The following is a 20,208-nucleotide window of genomic DNA, read 5'->3' as shown; positions in this document are numbered from 1 at the left end:
TTTTACTTTAAAGCTTCATTAAAAACAATATTTTTTGGAGACACATTGTGACAACGCAACGTATAACTGCCCGTGAGTGAATATTGTTTCTGTTTCTGTAATAAATAATCCGAGTTTTTCTGTTTGTCCCTGTGATTTATTGATTGTCATAGCAAAAGCTATTCTCACGGTAAACTGTAAACATTTTACTACGAATGGCATATCACGATCTCCTTTGGTGTGTAATGTTATTCGCAGAATATATACATCACCTTTCTCTTTGCCTGTTAAAATTTGCATTGCTTCTCCGAGATCATCAATATACACCCGACCGAATTGTGTACTCTTTGACATTTAACTTGTCGTTCCTTTAACTGTTGTGGGACCACAGATTCTCATAGCATATGGTCCATTATTGTGTAAATCCACGTTTTGTCCACTGAATGATACGAATGCGAAAAGACTTTGATGTCTACTCTTTTTTTCAGACCTCAATTTGTCCTGGTATTTTTTCAATTACACCTGGTTCTGATGATTAATCACCTTTTGTTTGCGGTAATGCAATCATTTCTATCTTTTCTTTGATACTGTAGTGACTGACATGATAAAGTGTCACAAACGTTTTACTTGAACAATCGCTGACTTCCTAACCCCAAACACAACTTTCTAGCACCCTCTCCAACGCCCCGGCTTACCACATCAAATCAATACCCCGCTATCAGTCCTCCGTGCTGTACTCCGCCTTCCCTCAATCGGACCTAACAGTCACTTAAAACCAAAAAGCCCTCAACCTGGCTGGGACGCTACAAAACTTTCGAATTTTACCGCTTTCATATTCTGTACCTTTGTCTGCATGTGTATCGTGCCATCGTTTGTTTGAGCCTTTCGAATTCCACTGCTTTCATAATCTCTTATCTGCCTTTTTTTCTCTCCAATGCCTTTGGGTCTCTATTCTCCGTATTGTCCTTATATGCTTTCTATGCGCTGAGAGCACATGATTTGTGTGTACTATGTGCTTTTACACGATTGATTTTTTTTGATGGGTGTGCTCTTATATATTCCATACTCTCTTTGTGGACCTTTGCGGACCCCGTAGTGTCTTACGTTTGACTCTGGGGTGCAGTGCAGAATCCTCTTTTCTGTGTGGCTGTGTCGTTAGTCCTCAGCTATGGGCGCGTTGTTTATCCAGACGGGCTTGTGTTTGTATATCTGTCTGTCGAGCTTGTTCGTTTTGAACCCATGCCTGCTTTGCCTCCGCAGTTTCAGACGCGCGTTGTTGGCGCCTGCGTTCATTGATCTTATCCAGGTGGGCTCGTGTGTGTATCGTTGAGCTGTATTGTGTTTGAATTTGGTGTAAAGCGTTCAGCGGTTTATACAATCCCAAGCAGCACATTATTCCTAACTTGACTCCGCAGTAGTGCCACTCACAATATGGCGGTAACGCCTGCACCTTCCGTATTATCTCGGGTTTCACTATGCTGTTTGGTGTGGACGTTTGCGGCATCTGTACTCTCTCTGGTTTGACTTTGGGCGGGGCGCCGAATCCTGTTGTGTTTGTTTGTTCTGTGGCCGTTCTCTGGGGCCGTGTGTTAATTGAGCTGTATTGTGTTTGAATTTGGTGTAAAGCGTTCAGCGGTTTGTACAATCCCAAGCAGCACATTTGTTTTATTTGCTATTTCCGTCAGTTGAGCTGTATGCGCCTGCGCAGTACGTCTCATGGTCCCATCGCCGTGTACCTGCGTCCATGCCATCCGGTTTACCATTCTCGGTTAGTAATATGGATTACACAGTGCATTCTATGGTATAATTAACTATTTTTGTGCTTAAAAATCTTTAATATACATTTACATACAGTTCGTACAGTCCAGAACAGATTAATTGTATTTACATACAATCCTATGGGGGAAATTACTTCGGGTCACGACCAAGTCGGGGTGCGACCAGAGTTTTGGAACAAATTATGGTCATGACCCGAGGTTCCACGGTAATAAGGAAAGTATGTGGACAATAGAGTGGTTCAATTAGATGGGCAGGGGAAGAGAAAGCAAAAGTGAATGGATAAAGTAAAGGAAGATCTGAAGGCAAAGGATCTGACTGGGAAGGAGGTGCAGGACAGATTTGTTTGAAGATGGCTGATAAGACAAATTGACCCCATGCAGAAATGGGAAGAGATGATGGACATATTAATTGTACTTTTTTGCAATATTCTTTTACATAACAAATGACCATTAAGGTATATATCAAAGTTCCAGAGTCTGTCTGTCAGAGTTCTAGTCTAAGCACTGTCCATGTAGAGATTATATACTCTCTCTACATCTGTGAGACATTCCTCTGGAAACACTGTTTTCCCCCAACTTGACAAATAAGTGCTAAGTTAGCTCAATAGTTGCTCAAAATTGGCCTTATATGAGTGACTGACAGTGCATGTCTGTACACTATGTACCATTTCTTTGGCTTGCATCCCATTCAAAGTTTCTGCTTACCTTACTAGAATAGGCTCCAGCTCCCCTTGACACCAATATGGAAATATTCATGAAACAAATTAATTAAACCTTTATAAAGCACAGTGCACCCTCCTCAATACAATTCAGGGACACAGGGAACTAGAGTCTATTCTGGCAGCATTAGGTAGAAGGCAGCATTCAACCCTGGACAGGGCATAGTCCATCACAGAGACCAATCACACTTACACATAACCACATTTAAACTGCATTTATTTAGAATTGCAAAATAACATAATTCACACCCCCGTCTGGGATGTGGATTTAACCGAGAATGACAAGAAAAAAAAGGCACACAGGAACGTAGCAAGCAAACTCCAGAGAATTTTTGAACACTAACTATGGCTCAACTGTGTCACCCCATTCTCATTAATTCATTTGCTCCCAATTTAGGTGAGTTTTAGAAAATGAGGATAGATCACCATTTGGGAAGGTTTTGTACTGTTTTAATTAGATTTTAACCATTATAAATAAATAAATAAATAAATAAATAAATATATTCTGGCATTATAACATACCCCAATGACCTGGGGATTAATAAGGTTTTTGTCCCTAACGAAAGGCGAGATTCCTGGGGTACCAGGCTGTTTAGAACATGCAGGTGTCGTCACTCAGCTCATCCGCGTAGCCTGGGAGACAAAGGGAGATTTTGTGGTTGGATCTGACTAATGCCTACGGTTCCATACCACACAGCTTAGTGGAAGTCGCCCTGCAGAGACACCATGTGCTCATTAACATCAGAAGCCTTACCCTGGATTACTATAACGACTTCAGGATGGGAGCTGCATCTGGGACCGAAACATCAAACTGTCATCAGCTAGAAAAGGGAATTATAACAGGGTAAACCATTTCCTTTACCCTTTTCGCCCTGGCTATGAATATAGTTGCTAAATCAGCAGAGGTTGAATGCCGAGGCCCAAAGACAAAACCTGGTATGAGACAACCCTCTATCAGGGTCTTCATGGATGATCTTTCGATTACCACATCCTCAGTGCCAGGAACCCAGTGGATTCTTCAAGGTCTAGAAAACCTCATAGCATGGGCAAGGATGAGCTTCATACCCATCAAGTCTAGGTCACTGGTATTGAACAAGGGGTGTGTAGTGGACAAGTTCTGCTTTTCACTAGCCGGGAACACCATTCCGTCCATTACTGAGCTGCCAGTGAGGAGTTTGAGGAAGGTCTTTGATGTCAGCCTTAGGGACACCAATTCTATCAAAAAGACCACCAAAACCTTGAAGAGTGGCTTACAAAGACAGACAAATAAAGGTCTACCAGGGAGATTTCAGGGCCTGGATTTACCAGCATGCCATCCTGTCCAGGATCCTGTGGCCACTGCTGGTCTACGAGGTCCCAATGACAACGATAGAGTCAATGGAGAGGAGGATCAGCAGCTATCTTCGCAGGTGGCACAGCCTTCCACGCAGCCTCAGCAGAGCAGCTCTCTATGCAAGTAGTAACATCTTGCAACTCTCAGTTTTGTGGTTTAAAAGAAGAGGTCATAGTGTCGAGGACAAGGGAGACACTCTTGTACAGGGACTCAAGGGAACCAAAGGTGTCAGCAGCGGTAACTGACGTTAGACCGGGCAGGAAATGGAAAGCAAGTTAGGCACTGGAGGTGGTGGAGGCCCAACTGAGGCAGATTGTGGGGAACATGGCTAAAGGTCACAATGTTCATGCTTACTTTCTTATGACCCAACTTCGTAGACCAAAGGTTAAAAAGGCATGTTTTTCTCCAGGAGGAGGTATGAACAGGCATGGAGAAAGAAAGAGTAAGCAGGACGGTGGGTCAAAGACAGCAGGGAGCATGGACAAAGTGGGAGTCGGTATAGCGGCGAAGGGTCACCTACAGATTAGTACAGAGTCCAGTTTCTGATCCAGGCCATCTATGATGGCCTACCAAGCCCGGCAAATCTCCACATCTGGGACAAGCCTGAAACACCATTGTGTGCTCTGTGCTCCAGTAGGTGATCCCTTCAGCACATCCTCAGCAGCTGTCCAAAGGCACTTGAAGACAGCCGCTACCGCTGGTGGCATAACCAAGTGCTCAAGGCAGTCGCTGAGAGAGTAGCCTTGGCTATGGCAACCAGCAAGCAATGCCACCCAAAGAAGATAAACTTTGTTAAGCCTGGAGAGAAATACACCCCACCCCAGAACCAAGAGTAATGGGCCTCAGTGCCTCAGCAGCTGAAAGTTGATCAGGGCAAGCAGCTGCACTTTCCAGAGCACATCGCCTCAACAACACTGCGTCTAGACATGGTCATCTTTTACAATTCTACCAAACGGATGATTACGATGGAACTCACGGTACCCTGAGAAGAACCCATGGAAGAAGCTCAAGAGCTCAAATGTGCCAGGTACCAGGAGTTGACAGAGGAGTGCAGGAGACTGAGCTGGATCACCCACTGTGAGCCAACCGAGGTGGGATGTCGGGGCTTTGCAGGCCAGACTATTTGTAGAGTCTTGACAAATCTGAGAATAGCTGGTTTAGCTAAAAAAAAAAGAGGGCTGTCAAATCAATTTGTGATGCTGCACAGAGAGCCACAAGGTGGCTCTGGCTGAAGAGGGAGGCACAGTGGTCAATTGCTGCTAGGATGCAAGCTGGGGTCTGATCATCCCTGGCTGGGTTGCCTGGGTGAGGGGGTATGAGGTTTTAACAGACACCCGTTGACCCCAGGATACATCACTGATGATGCATCCCAGCGCTTCTTTTGAAAGGTATATCAGAAAATGCAACTAAATGATATTACCATTAGGATGGTCATCTGGCCTTAGAAGTTTCTGCTCAAATAACTCCTTGATGATAAGATACAAAAATAAGAGTACAAAACTTGGATGGGATATAGCCCACAGTGCCCTATACACACTGCCATAATTTATGTCAGATAAAGTTGGGGTATTTAGCTGAACCATAGCTGGGTGAAAACCAATATATGATGGTACTAGTCTTGATGCACTAGGAGAAGCTAATTTGGTGACAGGTGAGGTGAAGAAGTGGTAGTGAGTAAGAGTAAACATCTGACAACCATTGCTACAATATGTTCACACACTTTCAAGATATCTATAGATAATAATAATGAACTCTAATGGTACACAAAAATAATTTAGAATTCAACAGGATCCCTACAACTACTAGAATTCAAAATGATTATAGCTCATGGAATAAGAGAGTTCTTAAATCTGTTGTTCTTGATCCTTGCGATTCTAAATCTGAAGTCTGATTGTAAGAAATTAAACTTGGGGAAAAAAGACTGTGGCGGCTGTCTGACAGAGCAAGTCGACCTTCTTTCTAACTTGTTTGCTATGAGTTACGGCTGCCACGATTCAAAAATTTTACTACTTAATTTTGAAAATGTTATTCACACAATTTATGTTCTTAAAGCTAAGGTTTCCAGACCATGTAAACTCAAATGTGACAATAGATTTAGCAGACTTAGAAAAGACTCATTACAGTTTTGTCCACTTCAAAAAAAAATGTGTTTCCTCAAAAATAATAGAGATTTGTTCCGTATAGAGATCAAAGGCTAGCCTATTATGAGTGATTGTTCCTAGACATTTGTATTGTTCTACGATGTCTATAAAGTGCCCTTATCTGTGATGGTTTCAGCAAATAGTGCAAAAGGTGCAGAAGAGATCACATAAAAGATGTCATGGTGTGAAGGGTTGCTTTCAGACGGCAAGTGCAACTTTTGTTTGCAGAAAATATGTGAGTGGTTTCCAAGTATCGACAAAGAAAATACTAATTTAGATGTTAGCAATGGAGTGGTTTTGGAAAAAAGTAGGTAGGTTCCACTATTTAGGTGATATGTTAAGTAATGATAGAGATGAAGGACAGCAGCGATAGCCAGGGTGAAAGAGGCCAACAGAAAGGCCAAAGAATGCACAGGATCAGAATTTGGGAGGAACTGGTTAACATCGGTAAACCTGGAAAATTTCAGCTAAACTAGTAATGATGATGATGATAATTATAAGATCTGAACCTTTATTAAGACTATGGACTACTGCAGCATTACATAATATTTCAAACAGCATTTCAAATAAAAAAACACTGTCAGACATATCAACAGAAAAAACACATATAGGAAAAGTCAGTCAGTCATTTTCCAACCCAGTATAAACCTAATACAGGATCACGGGGGTTTGCTGGAGACAATCCCAGCCAACACAGGGCGCAAGGCAGGAGCAAATCCCAGGCAGGGCACCAGCTCACCACAAATATTGGAAAAGTGTATTTTGTAAATGTAATCATGTCTTCCACCACCATAAAGCCTGAATACCTAAATGGGATGCATACTTTTACCTGTTGTTTAATTGAACTCTAGATATCTTTCCCCCACAAACTGTTTTTTTTTTTTTTATTTATTTTATGGAGAATTTCACTTACCATGATAAAAGCAGATGTTGCCCTAATCAAACAGTTCATAAATAAACTCTGAGCGCCAATAAATACACAATGAAGATCTCTGGGGTAGTTGACTTCTTCTTGCAGCTCTGTAGTACACAGACCCTTGATGAATCCCTAAGGAAAAAGATAAAAAAAACATTATGAAGCAGTTAAAGAATAACGGGCTCTTACAACAATGCTAAAGCTAAAAAGAAAGGCAGTGTACTTTAAATCTGCAAGACTCTAGTACTAATGGCTCCCTAGTAAATACTCATGCACTATAAACTTTCAAGATATGCATTCCTACCTAATAAAGTGTTTCAGGCTTTTAATTTTTGCCATCTTATCAATATTTTACATAAACCATATATTCTATTCTGCCAAAAACACTTAGCAGATTAAAAATCAAACCTAACAAAACAATTACATATTTACCTTGTTAAGCATTTGTCAGTCTTTTCACCCAGACTGCTGCAGTTGCCTCATTATCAGATCTTAAAATTCATTACTTCAAGAACCATACTGTTAGCTACTTAAACTTCACAAAAGTCTATTAGTTATAATGAAATACTGGACACTCACAGGTATGCTTATGACAGGACTGTTCCACTGATTCTCTGACATGTTCTAGAAGTCTTAACCGTACGTTACTTTTTTTCTCCCCCAACTCAAAAGGGCTTCTTAATTAGATGTCCACTCCTTCATTTAAATGATGTGCTCAATTAGACTACGGTACCTTCTTCTACTGTATACAGTAGGCCTGTACAAAATATTGTTTTAGCATTGTCATTGTGATGTGTACATGTGGAAACGTTGCACCATAGGATGAGCAATGTTATTTATTTACTGCAAAGTCAGTTAAGAAGAATAACTTGTAGAAACAAGTGACACAACTATAAAATGCTTAGTGGATTAGATAAATGAACAGAACTGAATGAATAAAAGGTACGACACATACATATACTTATATCAGGATGTGTGTTGTCAAGTAAAGCAATATTAAATTAAAAAAAAAAAAAATCAGGCTATAGCCTTTTTGCCATTTTTCATTGCTTAGGTGTTACCCTGGTTCAAAACCCACGCACTGTAATTATATAAAAAACACATTAACAGTTTATTTAAACATAAGACAGCAGAAAGAAACTCATTCTAAATGTATAATAATGTAATATTTGGTGCTAACAAAGCATTTTATGAATAAATCATTTTGAGAGGAAAATGAAGAATTGCTTTGGCAAATCGAGTAAATCTCCCCACAGCGTCACAGGATGAGATGGGGCAACAAACTTCAAGTCGCCCATATCTAATTATGCCAACACAGATAATTCACATGGGCAGGTCTGAAATCCTAATCCCGTCTCTTGTATGTGCTCACCCATCTGAGTTCTGCATCCCACCCCCCTAAGCTCTGTCTCTGCCCCATCCTGCAACCCAGAGTGAGGACCTTCTCATCACAATTGTTCTAGAATAAGCAAAGTAGGCCCCGCTAGTCATTGATCACAATTCACAAAAGGACCTGAGCATATGTGATGAAGAGGAGAAAAACATTGAAAAGGAAGATTTGTTTGCAAAAACAAATGCAACATCAGTATATGGAATTATTTTGGCTACAGAAATGATGATGTAGACCAAAAAGAGGTACTTTGTTGACAGTGCCTTGCAACTGTTGCCACAACATGAGACAACACGAAAGCGTGTACTCACACTAGCAATTTGTATCATGCCTGAGCACATTTGTCCGCATGTAAATGACCCTCCCCCCCAAAAAATTGTTTATTTAACTAGTGTATTCACCCTGTGCCAGGCCAACCATACCATGCCCTGCCCTGCCCTGCTTGGAAGAGGTGTGCCTGGGAGTGGTTCAGTAGGATTCGGAACAATGTGATCGGCAAACATGCCTAAGCCTGGTAAAAAGAAATGACATCAATGGTGCGACAAATCAGTTCTCATTTCATCCGAGTTATGGAGAAAAAAAAAAAAAACACAACACATTTTTTTTTTATCCTCACCTTAAAAGGTGGATGTGAAATGTAGCTGGCAAGAAAAGCTGCAAATGTGTGCCTTAACATCATTTGTCTCTGTAAAAATCTTTTTGTATGTGCAGTACGATTAACAGCAGAACGCTGTGCTGCACACTACACCCAAAAAAATCTGTAAGATGGTAAAGTGTCATCCTGCCATACTCAACCACCAAAAAATAATAATAATAAAAAAAAAAAAACACCCACAAAGTCACGGTTCAGAGTTCGCGGCCTCAGTCATTCGCGGATTTTTCCTTAGAACCTAACTAATAATTGTTAGCGGAAACCGCAAATATCCTCCGCAATTTTTATGGCTTTTTCGTGGCAATACTGTACTGTAGAGAGATCAGGAAGCAGTTGTAGAGAAAACCGATGTGGGATGGTGAAAGTAGCCAATAGAATTTGAAACTGCAACTCCCAGCAACAACAACATTTATTTATATAGAACATTTTCGTACAATAAATGTAGCTCAAAGTGCTCAGTTGCTGCAGTGGCTCTGATTGGTCTTCTGCTGAGGGTGCTGGTCAAAGGATGTCAGCGTGGCTTTTAAAAAGGGGGCCGGATGACCAAAAGCAAAAAGTTTTTGTAATTTGTGTTTCAAGTTCCTGTCTGCCTGCCTTCTGTTGGGTTACCTGTATTTATTCATTTTGTCCTGGATCGTTTTGTGCGTCTGGATTGTCTGCCGTCTGTCTGTGTACATGAGGACTGTGGTGGATTGCCGGCTTCTTACTCCGGCCCTCACACCCAGGCCGCCAGGAGGAGCTCTCCGGACAGCATAAATGTGCCCAGAGTTCCAGCAGGGCCTTATGGACTATGTAGTTTCTACACACAACCCTGCTGGATACCTTGGGGGCCACCAGGCGTCGCTGTAGGGGGGCTCGTAGGTTCTTATGTGCCCTATAACCCGGGAGTACGTCATGGTCACGTGACAGGAAGAAACGATGTGCTCCCGGGTTGAAGAAAAGGACTATTACCCTGACCCGGAAGGAATAAGGAACTGTGGACTGTTGGACAGGAACACCTCTGGGTCAGGGTGTATAAAAGGACTATGGGAAAGCCCAGACACTGAGCTGAGCTGGGAGGTAGGAGGGCGAAGTGTCTGGGCGAGGAGGAAAGAGTTTTGTATTAGTGAGTTTATTTAGGAATAGTGTGGAGTAGAGGGTGCTTTGTGCACGGTATAGAAGTACAATAAAGGAAAATTGTACATTCATCTGGTGTCTGGAGTGGTACCTGAGGGTCCGAGAGGTGGACAAAGAGCTTATCTGCTACAGGACACATGTGGATTCATGGCCATCCTGCAAAGAAAGGAGCGCTCCTGAACCCATCTTGATCATTTCAGGAACTAGCGGTAGGACTATCTTTACATTCCCATTCAATGCGGAATCTCTAGACTATCCATTTTCCTCATTACATTTCATCCCATTGCTGTTTTTCATGATTTACTGTGTGCGTTTTGTTTGTGCTTTGTTGTATTTAAATTGTAATCGCTGTAAGGGGAACAGGGGTGGTATCGTTGTTTTCTTATTTCATTTGTTTTCATTACATTCTTTATTTGCTGTTTGATTACCGGTTTGCTTTGTTTTTGTCTCTCAAGGCTGGGTGCGTCCTTGGAATCTTCATCATAAAAATAAATAAATCACCATCTTCTGGATTGTGGCTTCTCAAGCTAAGCTTACTTAAAAGCCTGAGCAGCACGTGTCCTTTTTGGCTGATTGCTTTGTTTGTCTCTCTTCCCCCAAGCACTCTCTGCTCCTATGATGTTTGTCTATTGTTTAATCAATAACTGACTGCATGAGACATGTTTGTTTGAAGAGTTTGAATGAAGTTCAAACTGCACTAAGACTAGCCTGCAAGCATCTGCACTTAAATCTGTCTACTTGAATGCAGCCAGTTTAAGCACAGTTGGCTCAGTGATTTACAACCTCAATTCCAATGAAGTTGGGACGTTGTTTAAAACGTAAATAAAAACAGAATACAATGATTTGTAAATCCTTTTCAACCTATATTCAATTGAATACACTACAAAGACAAGATATTGAATGTTCAAACTGATAAACTTTATTTTTGTTTTGCAAATCTTCACTCATTTTGAATTTGATGCCTGCAACACGTTCCAAAAAAGCTGGGACAGAGGCATGTTTACCACTGTGTTATATCACCTTTCCTTTTAACAACACTCAATAAGAGTTTGGGAACCGAGGACACTAATTGTTGAAGCTGTGTAGGTGGAATTCTTTCCCATTCTTGCTTGATGTACAACTTCAGTTGCTCAACAGTCCGGGGTCTCCGTTGTCGTATTTTGCGCTTCATAATGCGCCACACATTTTCAATGGGAGACAGGTCTGGACTGTAGGCAGGCCAGTCTAGTACCCGCACTCTTTTACTACGAAGCCACGCTGTTGTAACACATGCAGAATGTGGCTTCGCATTGTCCTGCTGAAATAAGCAGGAACGTCCAAGAAAAAGACATTGCTTGGATGACAGCATATGTTGCTCCAAAACCTGTATGTACTTTTCAGCATTAATGGTGCCATCACAGATGTGCAAGTTAACCATGCCATGGGCACTATCACACCCCCATACCATCACAGATGCTGGCTTTTGAACTTTGCGCTGATAACAATCTGGATGGCCCTTTTCCTCTTTGGCCGGAGGACACGACGTCCATGATTTCTAAAAACAATTTGAAATGTGGACTCGTCAGACCACAGCACACTTTTCCACTTTGCATCAGTCCATCTCAGATGAGCTCGGGCCCAGAGAAGCCGGCGGCGTTTCTGGGTGTTGTTGATATATGGCTTTCACTTTACATGGTAGAGTTTTAACTTGCACTTGTAGATGTAGCGACGAACTGTGTTAACTGACAATGGTTTTCTGAAGTATTCCTGAGCCCACGTGGTACAGTAATCCCTCCTCCATCGCAGGGGTTGCATTCCAGACCCCCCTGCGAAAGGTGAAAATCCGTGAAGTAGAAACCATATGTTTATATGGTTATTTTTATATTGTCATGCTTGGGTCACAGATTTGCACAGAAACACAGGAAGTTGTAGAGAGGCAGGAGCTTTATTCAAACACTGCAAACAAACATTTGTCTCTTTTTCAAAAGTTTAAACTGTGCTCCATGACAAGACAGAGATGACAGTTCTGTCTCACAATTAAAAGAATGCAAACATATTTTCCTCTTCAAAGGAGTGCGGGTCAGGAGCACAGAATGTCAGAGAGATAGAGAAAAGCAAACAAATCAATAGGGCTGTTTGGCTTTTAAGTATGCGAAGCACCACGGCACAAAGCAGTTGAAGGCGGCAGCTCACACCCCCTCTGTCAAGAGCAGAGAAAGAGAGAGAGAGAGAGAGAGAGACAGATAAAACAACCAACCAAAAATCAATACGTGCCCTTCGTGCTTTTAAGTATGCGAAGCACCATGCAGCATGTCGCTTCACGAAGCAGCTGCACAGAAGGGAGCAAAGTGAAGATAATCTTTCAGCATATTTTGACAAGCGTCCATATCGTCTAGGTGTTGGAACAGCCCCCTTGCTCAATCCCCCTACGTCAGGATCAGAGAAAGTCAGCGCAAGAGAGAGAGAAAAGTAAGTTGGGTAGCTTCTCAGCCATCTGCCAATAGCGTCCCTTGTATGAAATCAACCAGAAACCAGGGTACCAGAAATTAAAAGACCCACTGTCCGCAGAAATCCGCGAACCAGCAAAAAATCCGCGATATATATTTAAATATGCTTACATATAAAATCCGCGATAGAGTGAAGCCGCGAAAGGCGAAGCGCGATATGACGAGGGATTACTGTAATATCCTTTACAGAGTGATGTCGGTTTTAAATGCAGTGCCGCCTGAGGAATCGAAGGTCACGGGCATCCAGTGTTGGCATTCGGCCTTGCCGCTTACGTGCAGAGATTTCTCCAGATTCTCTGAATCTTTTGATGATATTATGGACAGTAGATGATGAAATCCCTAGATTCCTTGCAATTGTACGTTGAGAAACGTTCTTAAACTGCTGGACTATTTGCCCACGCAGTTGTTCACAAAGTGGTGAACCTCGCCCCATCCTTGCTTGTGAACGGCTGAGCCTTTTGGGGATGCTCCTTTTATACCCAATCATGACAAACTCCTGTTTCCAATTAACCTGTTCACCTGTGGAATGTTCAAAACAGGTGTTTTTGAACATTCCTCAACTTTCCCAGTCTTTTGCTGCCCCTGTCCCAGCTTTTAAAATTTGATGCCTGCATCACGTTCCAAAAATGAGTGAAGATTTGCAAAACAACAATAAAGTGTATCAGTTTGAATACACTGTGAAGACATCGAATATTCAATTGAATATAGATTGAAAAGGATTTGCAAATCATTGTATTTTGTTTTTATTTACGTTTTACACAACGTCCCAACTTCACTGGAATTGGGGTTGTACATCCATGGCGTCAGTTGCACTTTGTATATATTGTTCTAGTAGTTTTCAAAATAGTTTTTACAGTTTATTAGCAGTGTGTAAAATGATCAGTGTTGCAGTAATTGTAATGCTCTTTGCATGAAAAAAAATGTGTTCTGTTAATATTTCACTTTTTCTTTGTGAATTGTGATGTTTACTTAAAGTGCAGCAATAAAGTATTTGGGGTCCAGGGATGCATTAACGCCCAAGTACGTGGCAGTTTAAGAGTTAAAGCCCCAAGATGCCATCGAAACAAGCTGCACGGTCTAAGGCTTCTGGCAATGAAAACGCGCTTGCATGAATTACAGTACATATAGCGGTAACATCGGTATTTTACATTCTAGCACTGCAGGAGACATAGCAGTACAGTATCCAGGTTTACCTTTACCTTCTTTATTTTTATGTAATGTATTAAGCTCAGTTTGAAATTAAATTAAAGTGTTTTGGGGGCATACTTAGGGGAAGGGTGCTCTCCTTATGCTCTAGGAACATAACCCCAGCGAATTTTGGGGGTGTACTGTATAGATTATTAAGCGCAGTGTATATGCAAGCCAACGGTGGAGTACAGAGGAGGGGGAAATTGTGCTTGGGCATGGTAAAGAACAAAAGTACATAGTAGGAGTACACCCTAAATTGTTCGATTGTTTAAATCGTACCAAAGAACCATGTATGACGAGTGAAAAGCCAGATCTGAATGCTGTTAACATTATACAAAGTTATTGTCTGTTTTACCTGCATTTTTTTTTTTAAATCACTCTTTAATTTAATATTGTTTCCTTATCAGTATGCTGCTGCTGCTGGAGTATGTGAATTTCCCCTTGGGATTAATAAAATATCTGTTCAAAGCAAAACTATTATGGACACATTTGCTAGTGTAACACCATACGAGAGGGGTACCAAAAAACTCCTTGATGATGAGATACAAAGGGGTTCTTACTAACGCAAGAACATTTCACCTCACAGAAGACATGGTACCAATTAGCACAGTTAACAAATAGAGTTTTAAAAAGATCCATTTGCTTGACAAGAGGTATGTTATACCATCACACATTTTTCTCATGTCCCTATCCCAGAGCTGTATGTGAATTATAAGGCACACATTCAATCAGGGTTATCTAAAGTGGAATATTTTGCAGCAACAACAGATTTGTGGTCCAGCCAGACAATGGAGCCCCAAATAAGTCTGACATCCACTTTATTAATGAGGACTTCCATCTAAAACATTGCTATCTGCAAAAAGCATTTTTCCTGCAGGATCATAAAAGCAAGAACAAAGTAACAGGTTTGAGAGAAGCATTGGCTGCTTGGGGTCTAGAAGAAAGATTTAATCTGCATTAGTGCTGGGAGGTATACTGGTTCATATCGAAAACCGTTTTTTATTTTTGTTATGATATGGATTTTTCTTATACCGCAATACCAGTTTAAATAGCCTAAACAACGTTTGGAACGTGGCACAGCAGGAAAATGTTTAAGGGGGAACCTTTTTAACTGCTACACTGCTAAACACATATGCAATGGAGTACATGTATTAGTGGGGGTATTGAGCGGTGAAAATAGACAGAGAACATTCTGAAACTGAAGCTGTAACAGGCGATAAAGTTGAACATGATGACACAGAAGAACTTTTGCTGAAAAAAGGAGCAGTGTCTGTTGTCTGGAGATTTTGGTTTTAAAAGGTCAGATGTGGACCAAACAACTATTTACTGCAAATGCTGTGAAGCTAAAAGTTGTTGCCGGAGGCGGCAACACGAGCAATTTGCTGCACCACCTTAGCCGCAAACATGCTTTGGTGTACTATGAATGTATGAAACCAAGATTGGCACCCCCCACGTCCTCAGATAAAACTGAAAAAGCTAGAGGACACTTGAGTCAGACATTACTTGTAGATGCATTTGCTAGAGGTACTGCCTACGACAAAAAAAGCAAGCGGTGGATCGAGATAACCAACGCCATGACAATCCATATAGTTAACCTGTCAGTGGATAGAGATTGTTAACATTAACAGAAAGTGTAGTTGGTTAGTTGGTTTACAAAAAAAATATTTACTCTTTATTCCTTTTCCAAGACATGTTCAGTGCAATACAACTTTTGACAAGCACCTCTGAATATTTTACTAAGTCTAAATGCCTCTTTAGATGGTTAAAAATATGTTGTCAAAATTATAGTTTAAGTTGTTTGTAAAATGTGTTCAATAAAAAAGGTTCTATATTTTGACTGCAACTGTCATGCAATGTGATTCCTTCTCTTCATTGGTGCCACCCCCTTGAAAACTATCACTTTATGGGGCCATGCAAACCTGTGTTAATACTTTTGTGCACATTAAAATTTTTTTTGTACAATGCACAATTCTCATGACAGTGGAATAGGTTATTCTTAGCCAGTCTACTGCAGTAATTGCAGTGGAAAATGTGGTTAACATCCACTCATGCATGGGGAAAAAATACCATTGAATACTGCGAAACTGATATAATTTTGAAAAATACCATGATATTGAATTTTAGTCATACCGCCCAGCCCTAATCTGCATAACAGCATTCAACGCAGCGAGCACGGTGAAAGTTGCATCCATTAACAAGCGGACCAGGCTGCAGTGCTTTGGCCACAGACTGAATCTCACAGGTAAGTATGCTACTAAGCTGTTCTACTAAACCACTGGTCCTAAAATTAAACATAGTAAAATTGTTGTATCATACCACTATTGTTATAACATTTATATATGTACAGTATTATACTTTTACTACTGCTAATTGTGCATATTCATCATCCAACCCATATTGTCTTAGCCAAATTGAAAAAAAAATACTTTTTCACAATGACACTGTCTTCTACCTTACTGTTTAATAGCTAGATTATTTTAATATAACTCTCCTTTATGTTAGTTCTCTCTTTTAATTAACACAATCTGGGGATAGTCAGACTTGATTTTCACTGTATGTTCCATCTGTAATTCTGTAGGTGAAAATTTTCATGAACAATTTTTAAAGACGCATTATACTGACACTGGAGGGCACACCAGTAATGTAAAACTCATAAGACAGTAATATTTAATTTAATATTATTTATTGTATCAGTATGCTGCTGCTGAAGAATGTGAATTTCCCATTGGGATTAATAAAGTATCTATCTATCTATCTATTGCTTGAGAGTGATTGGGTTTTCATAGATTTTTAAAACAGGTCATGAAAGTAGGCAGAAACTATATATTTCATCTTTTAATAAACCTGTAAATATTCAGTTGCAGAAACAGTTATTTGTATGTATAAGCACTTTAAATAATATACACATTTATATTTAAATAATAATGTGAAATTTGATTTTTTATATTTCCTTGGAAAATGCACTGAAAAAAGACGAAGGCACCAAATGGAAAATGCCCAGAAGTAACTCAATCTACCACTGCATTCCCTCATATTAGAATGCCAGACAGATGATGATCAGCAGAATATTAGAGCAGCAGAAAGTTTTAACTCGGGTCCTGCTTGCAGACAAGAAGGAGCGACGTCTAATTCCAACCTGGCAAGACAGGTTGACTCCCTCTGACCCTTAGGGAAGCCGTGTAACTGAATTAAACAACTTCCTACTAACACCTTCCACAGAAAAAGAAGAAGGTTTACTTTCATGGTGGAAGTCACACAAGGTGAAGTTTCCACAACTTGCCTGCAAGTATATTGGTATTCAGGCTACAAGCTCCCCATCAGATAGGATCTTCAGTGCAAGTGGCCATATTATTAATTGCCAACTTTCTTGTCTTAAGCCAGCAATGGTAGATAGAGTGGTATTCTTGGCTAGAAACCTCTACGCTAAACAGTCTGTTAAGAAAGAAACCAGATGTTATACAACTGAGAACTTTCATTTCATCTTGTTTAGCCATGATGACCAATACTTTATTTTACTTTGGCACTGTTGCCAACAGAAGTTTTTAAACTGTATGAGAAAATGGTTCAGTGTTAATGTGTGTTATTTATTACAAATTAATATTATTTATTAGTTCAGTTTAATCTTTTAAAAATTATATTTAAGCTGAAGTTTTGAAAATGGCTCAGGGAACTGGTGTACAGCTGCTATTGTACTTTTATAATTTTATTTAAATATGTTTATCATTTTGCTGCTTGACAAAAACGAGGCTTAATTTTGAAAGAAAATGTTTAAATGGCATATTTCGTTGCTCATGTTAATTTGCCATGTGAAAATGAAGCTTCCTTACTCCTTAGTTTAATGCACTGTTTTAACCAGGAGTACAGATATACAGCCTCCTGTAATCTTCTTTATCCCTTCTAGACGACATCCTGCTTCATTGACGGGTAGTGACGGTCAAATAAAGCTTCATGAAGTATTTGCTGTATTTTCTGACTCCTCTAAAAATATACAGGTTAAATAGTATTAGTGATAAAGACAGGTAGGTCGCACACTCAAAAGTTTATAAGAGTCGATTTTCATTTTTTAAATTCTTTTTATTTTCTAGATAGATAGATCTTTATTGTCATTGTCACTTTTACAAAGGAACAACGAAATTGATGTACTCACCTTCTAAGATCACTCTAAACATTCTAGAATGATTTATTCTTTGAAAATGGAGCTATTCAGGTCATCTGGTAAAAATTCTTGGATTTTTTAATATCACAATATATACCACAGAAAAAGAAATATTGCAATGTCGGATTTTTCTAATATCGTGCAGCCCTAGTGTGCAGTCTTCAGAAAGTAAAATGTAACAAACTTTTTCACTACTTTGTTTTCATATTTCTGTTTCATAATGACCATTTACATGTGCAAACTACATTAAAATAATCGGCATACTGCCATCACTATTGTTATTTAAATCCATGCCTTGTAATTATTATTTTGCTGAAAAATAAAAAAAATTCAAACTTCACACATTAATCAAACATTTAAGTATGGGAGGTTTTAACAAAGCAAGTGAAAGAAAATGTTAAAAAAAATTAAAAAATAAATAAACCACTCTGATAAGTAGAAAGAAATGGCTACTATTCATTAAAATTTACAGACATCAAAATAAAATACAAGCAAAATTTTAAAGCCTAACAATGTGAAATTCTAAATGAGCAAAACAGATGGAGAGTTCCATACTATAAATTATGTACAAATGTGAAGATGTCTGTATAAATGTGAAACTGCTAATGTTTAATGTACCTACATTAAATTTAAATCAATAACAAATATAACAATTATTTGCATTTTTCTAAAACTGGAGTAAAATACCACTGACACTAGGCTACGCTGCGTGTAAATTTAGGGAAAAAATAATATACAGCTAACACTCAGTCAGCTTAGCGTGCAGCACAGCATGTAATGCTGCTAGCTTATGGAATTTAGGTCTCCAGTTTAACTGCAGGCTGGGCAGTGCATGTGCAGTTTTTATGATTTGCCACTCTTCACACAAGATTTTGCTAAACACTACAATCAACTATCAGAAGCACTCACAGATTCAGCTTTGGGTCCAGTGTTGCTCACAATCAGTATTGATGGTATTGTTTCATTAGTAACAGTCTGTACGGTACATCTGTATGTGGATGACACTACTCTTTACTGTTAAACTTGCTGTGTAATATTTGCTGTTGAAAACTTACAGCATTCCATTGGTGTTTTTACAGTTGCTCTGGATAATCATAATCATAAATATTCTGAAAGCTGATGGAAACAAAATTAATTGATGTATACACAACCTCATTTTATCGACTATGCTATTACATTTTTTTCACCATGAAAGAATCCAGCATTGAAAGAGGTATTTGGTTTGATGAGAACTGTACTTTTAAACCTTGTTCCAGTACTTTGCTAAGGAAACCGAGTCAAAACTTTGTTTCCTCTACAGAAACAGAGCTTGCTTCACGATGTGTAGTAAGATAAAAATTGCTGAGGGACATTTGTATCAGTTTTAGTTTAAAAGGGATGTATTGTATAAGCCTGCCTTAGGTACCACCCTCAAGCCTGTGAACTCAGTCCATCACTTTGCCATTAGATTTATATTATTCACGACCGTTATATTACTCATCATTGTATGCTGTATGGGCGGCACGGTGACGCAGTGGGTAGCGCTGCTGCCTCGCAGTTAGGAGACCGGTGTTCGCTTCCCGGGTCCTCCCTGCGCGGAGTTTGCATGTTCTCCCCGTGTCTGTGTGGGTTTCCTCCCACTGTCCAAAGACATGCAGGTTAGGTGCATTGGCGATTCTAAATTGTCCCTAGTGTGTGCTTGGGGTGTGTGTGTGCGTGCCCTGTGGTAGGCTGGCTCCCTGCCTGGGGTTTGTTTCCTGCCTTGCGCCCTGTGTTGGCTGGGATTGGCTCCAGCAGACCCCTGTAACCCTGTAGTCAGGATATAGCGGGTTGGATAATGGATGGATGTATGCTGTATGGTAAAGTTGCATGGCCCTCTCTATTTGGAAGACTTAAACAATGCCTTTTCTTTATTTCTAAGGCCCTTATTGGTCATTGTGATAAGTGGTTCATGGCGTTGAACAGGTTGGCAAATAAATAATCAAGTTGTGCAGGCATCATGTGTGCATGATGGGGTTGCTCCGGGGTGGACTGTGGTGTTTGGCTGATCACGCTGTCACATGCAAATTGTGAGTGGATCAGGCAGGTGTCACATGGTCACATCTGTACCCAATTAAGCCAATATAAGAGGAGCCTGCACAGCTGAGAGGGCCAGAGAGAAAGAGACTAGGAACAATGGAGAAAGAAAAGAGCAAAAGGAACAGTCAGAGGTTAAAAAGGGAAAAAGATTACGGAGACAGTAGGATCAGGAGCCACTTGGGTGTGGAGGAAAGGAGGCAGACAGCCGGGACAACAGCCCCTAAAAGCAGAGTAGGGCCAGCGATCAAGGGGGCTGAAGATTGTCACTCCAGATGAACATTTCTTGGGATGCTTGT

At 40.2% G+C, this 20,208-nt stretch overlaps 1 protein-coding gene across 1 annotated transcript in view; it reads right to left on the bottom strand.

Moving 5' to 3' along the window:
• Positions 1-20,208, bottom strand: part of khnyn (KH and NYN domain containing) — a 121,724-nt gene that overhangs the window by 98,607 nt on the left and 2,909 nt on the right. Inside the window, exon 2 of the mRNA XM_028793600.2 lies at positions 6,864-6,998. Within this exon, the coding sequence (XP_028649433.1) occupies positions 6,864-6,998 (135 nt within the window). The remainder of the gene's footprint in view (positions 1-6,863; positions 6,999-20,208) is intronic.

Source organism: Erpetoichthys calabaricus, chromosome 2 (genome assembly GCF_900747795.2).
Source record: "Erpetoichthys calabaricus chromosome 2, fErpCal1.3, whole genome shotgun sequence".
Lineage (NCBI taxonomy): Eukaryota > Metazoa > Chordata > Cladistia > Polypteriformes > Polypteridae > Erpetoichthys > Erpetoichthys calabaricus.
Note: the sequence above shows the minus strand (reverse complement) of the source record. Positions and strands in the feature narration are given on the sequence as shown.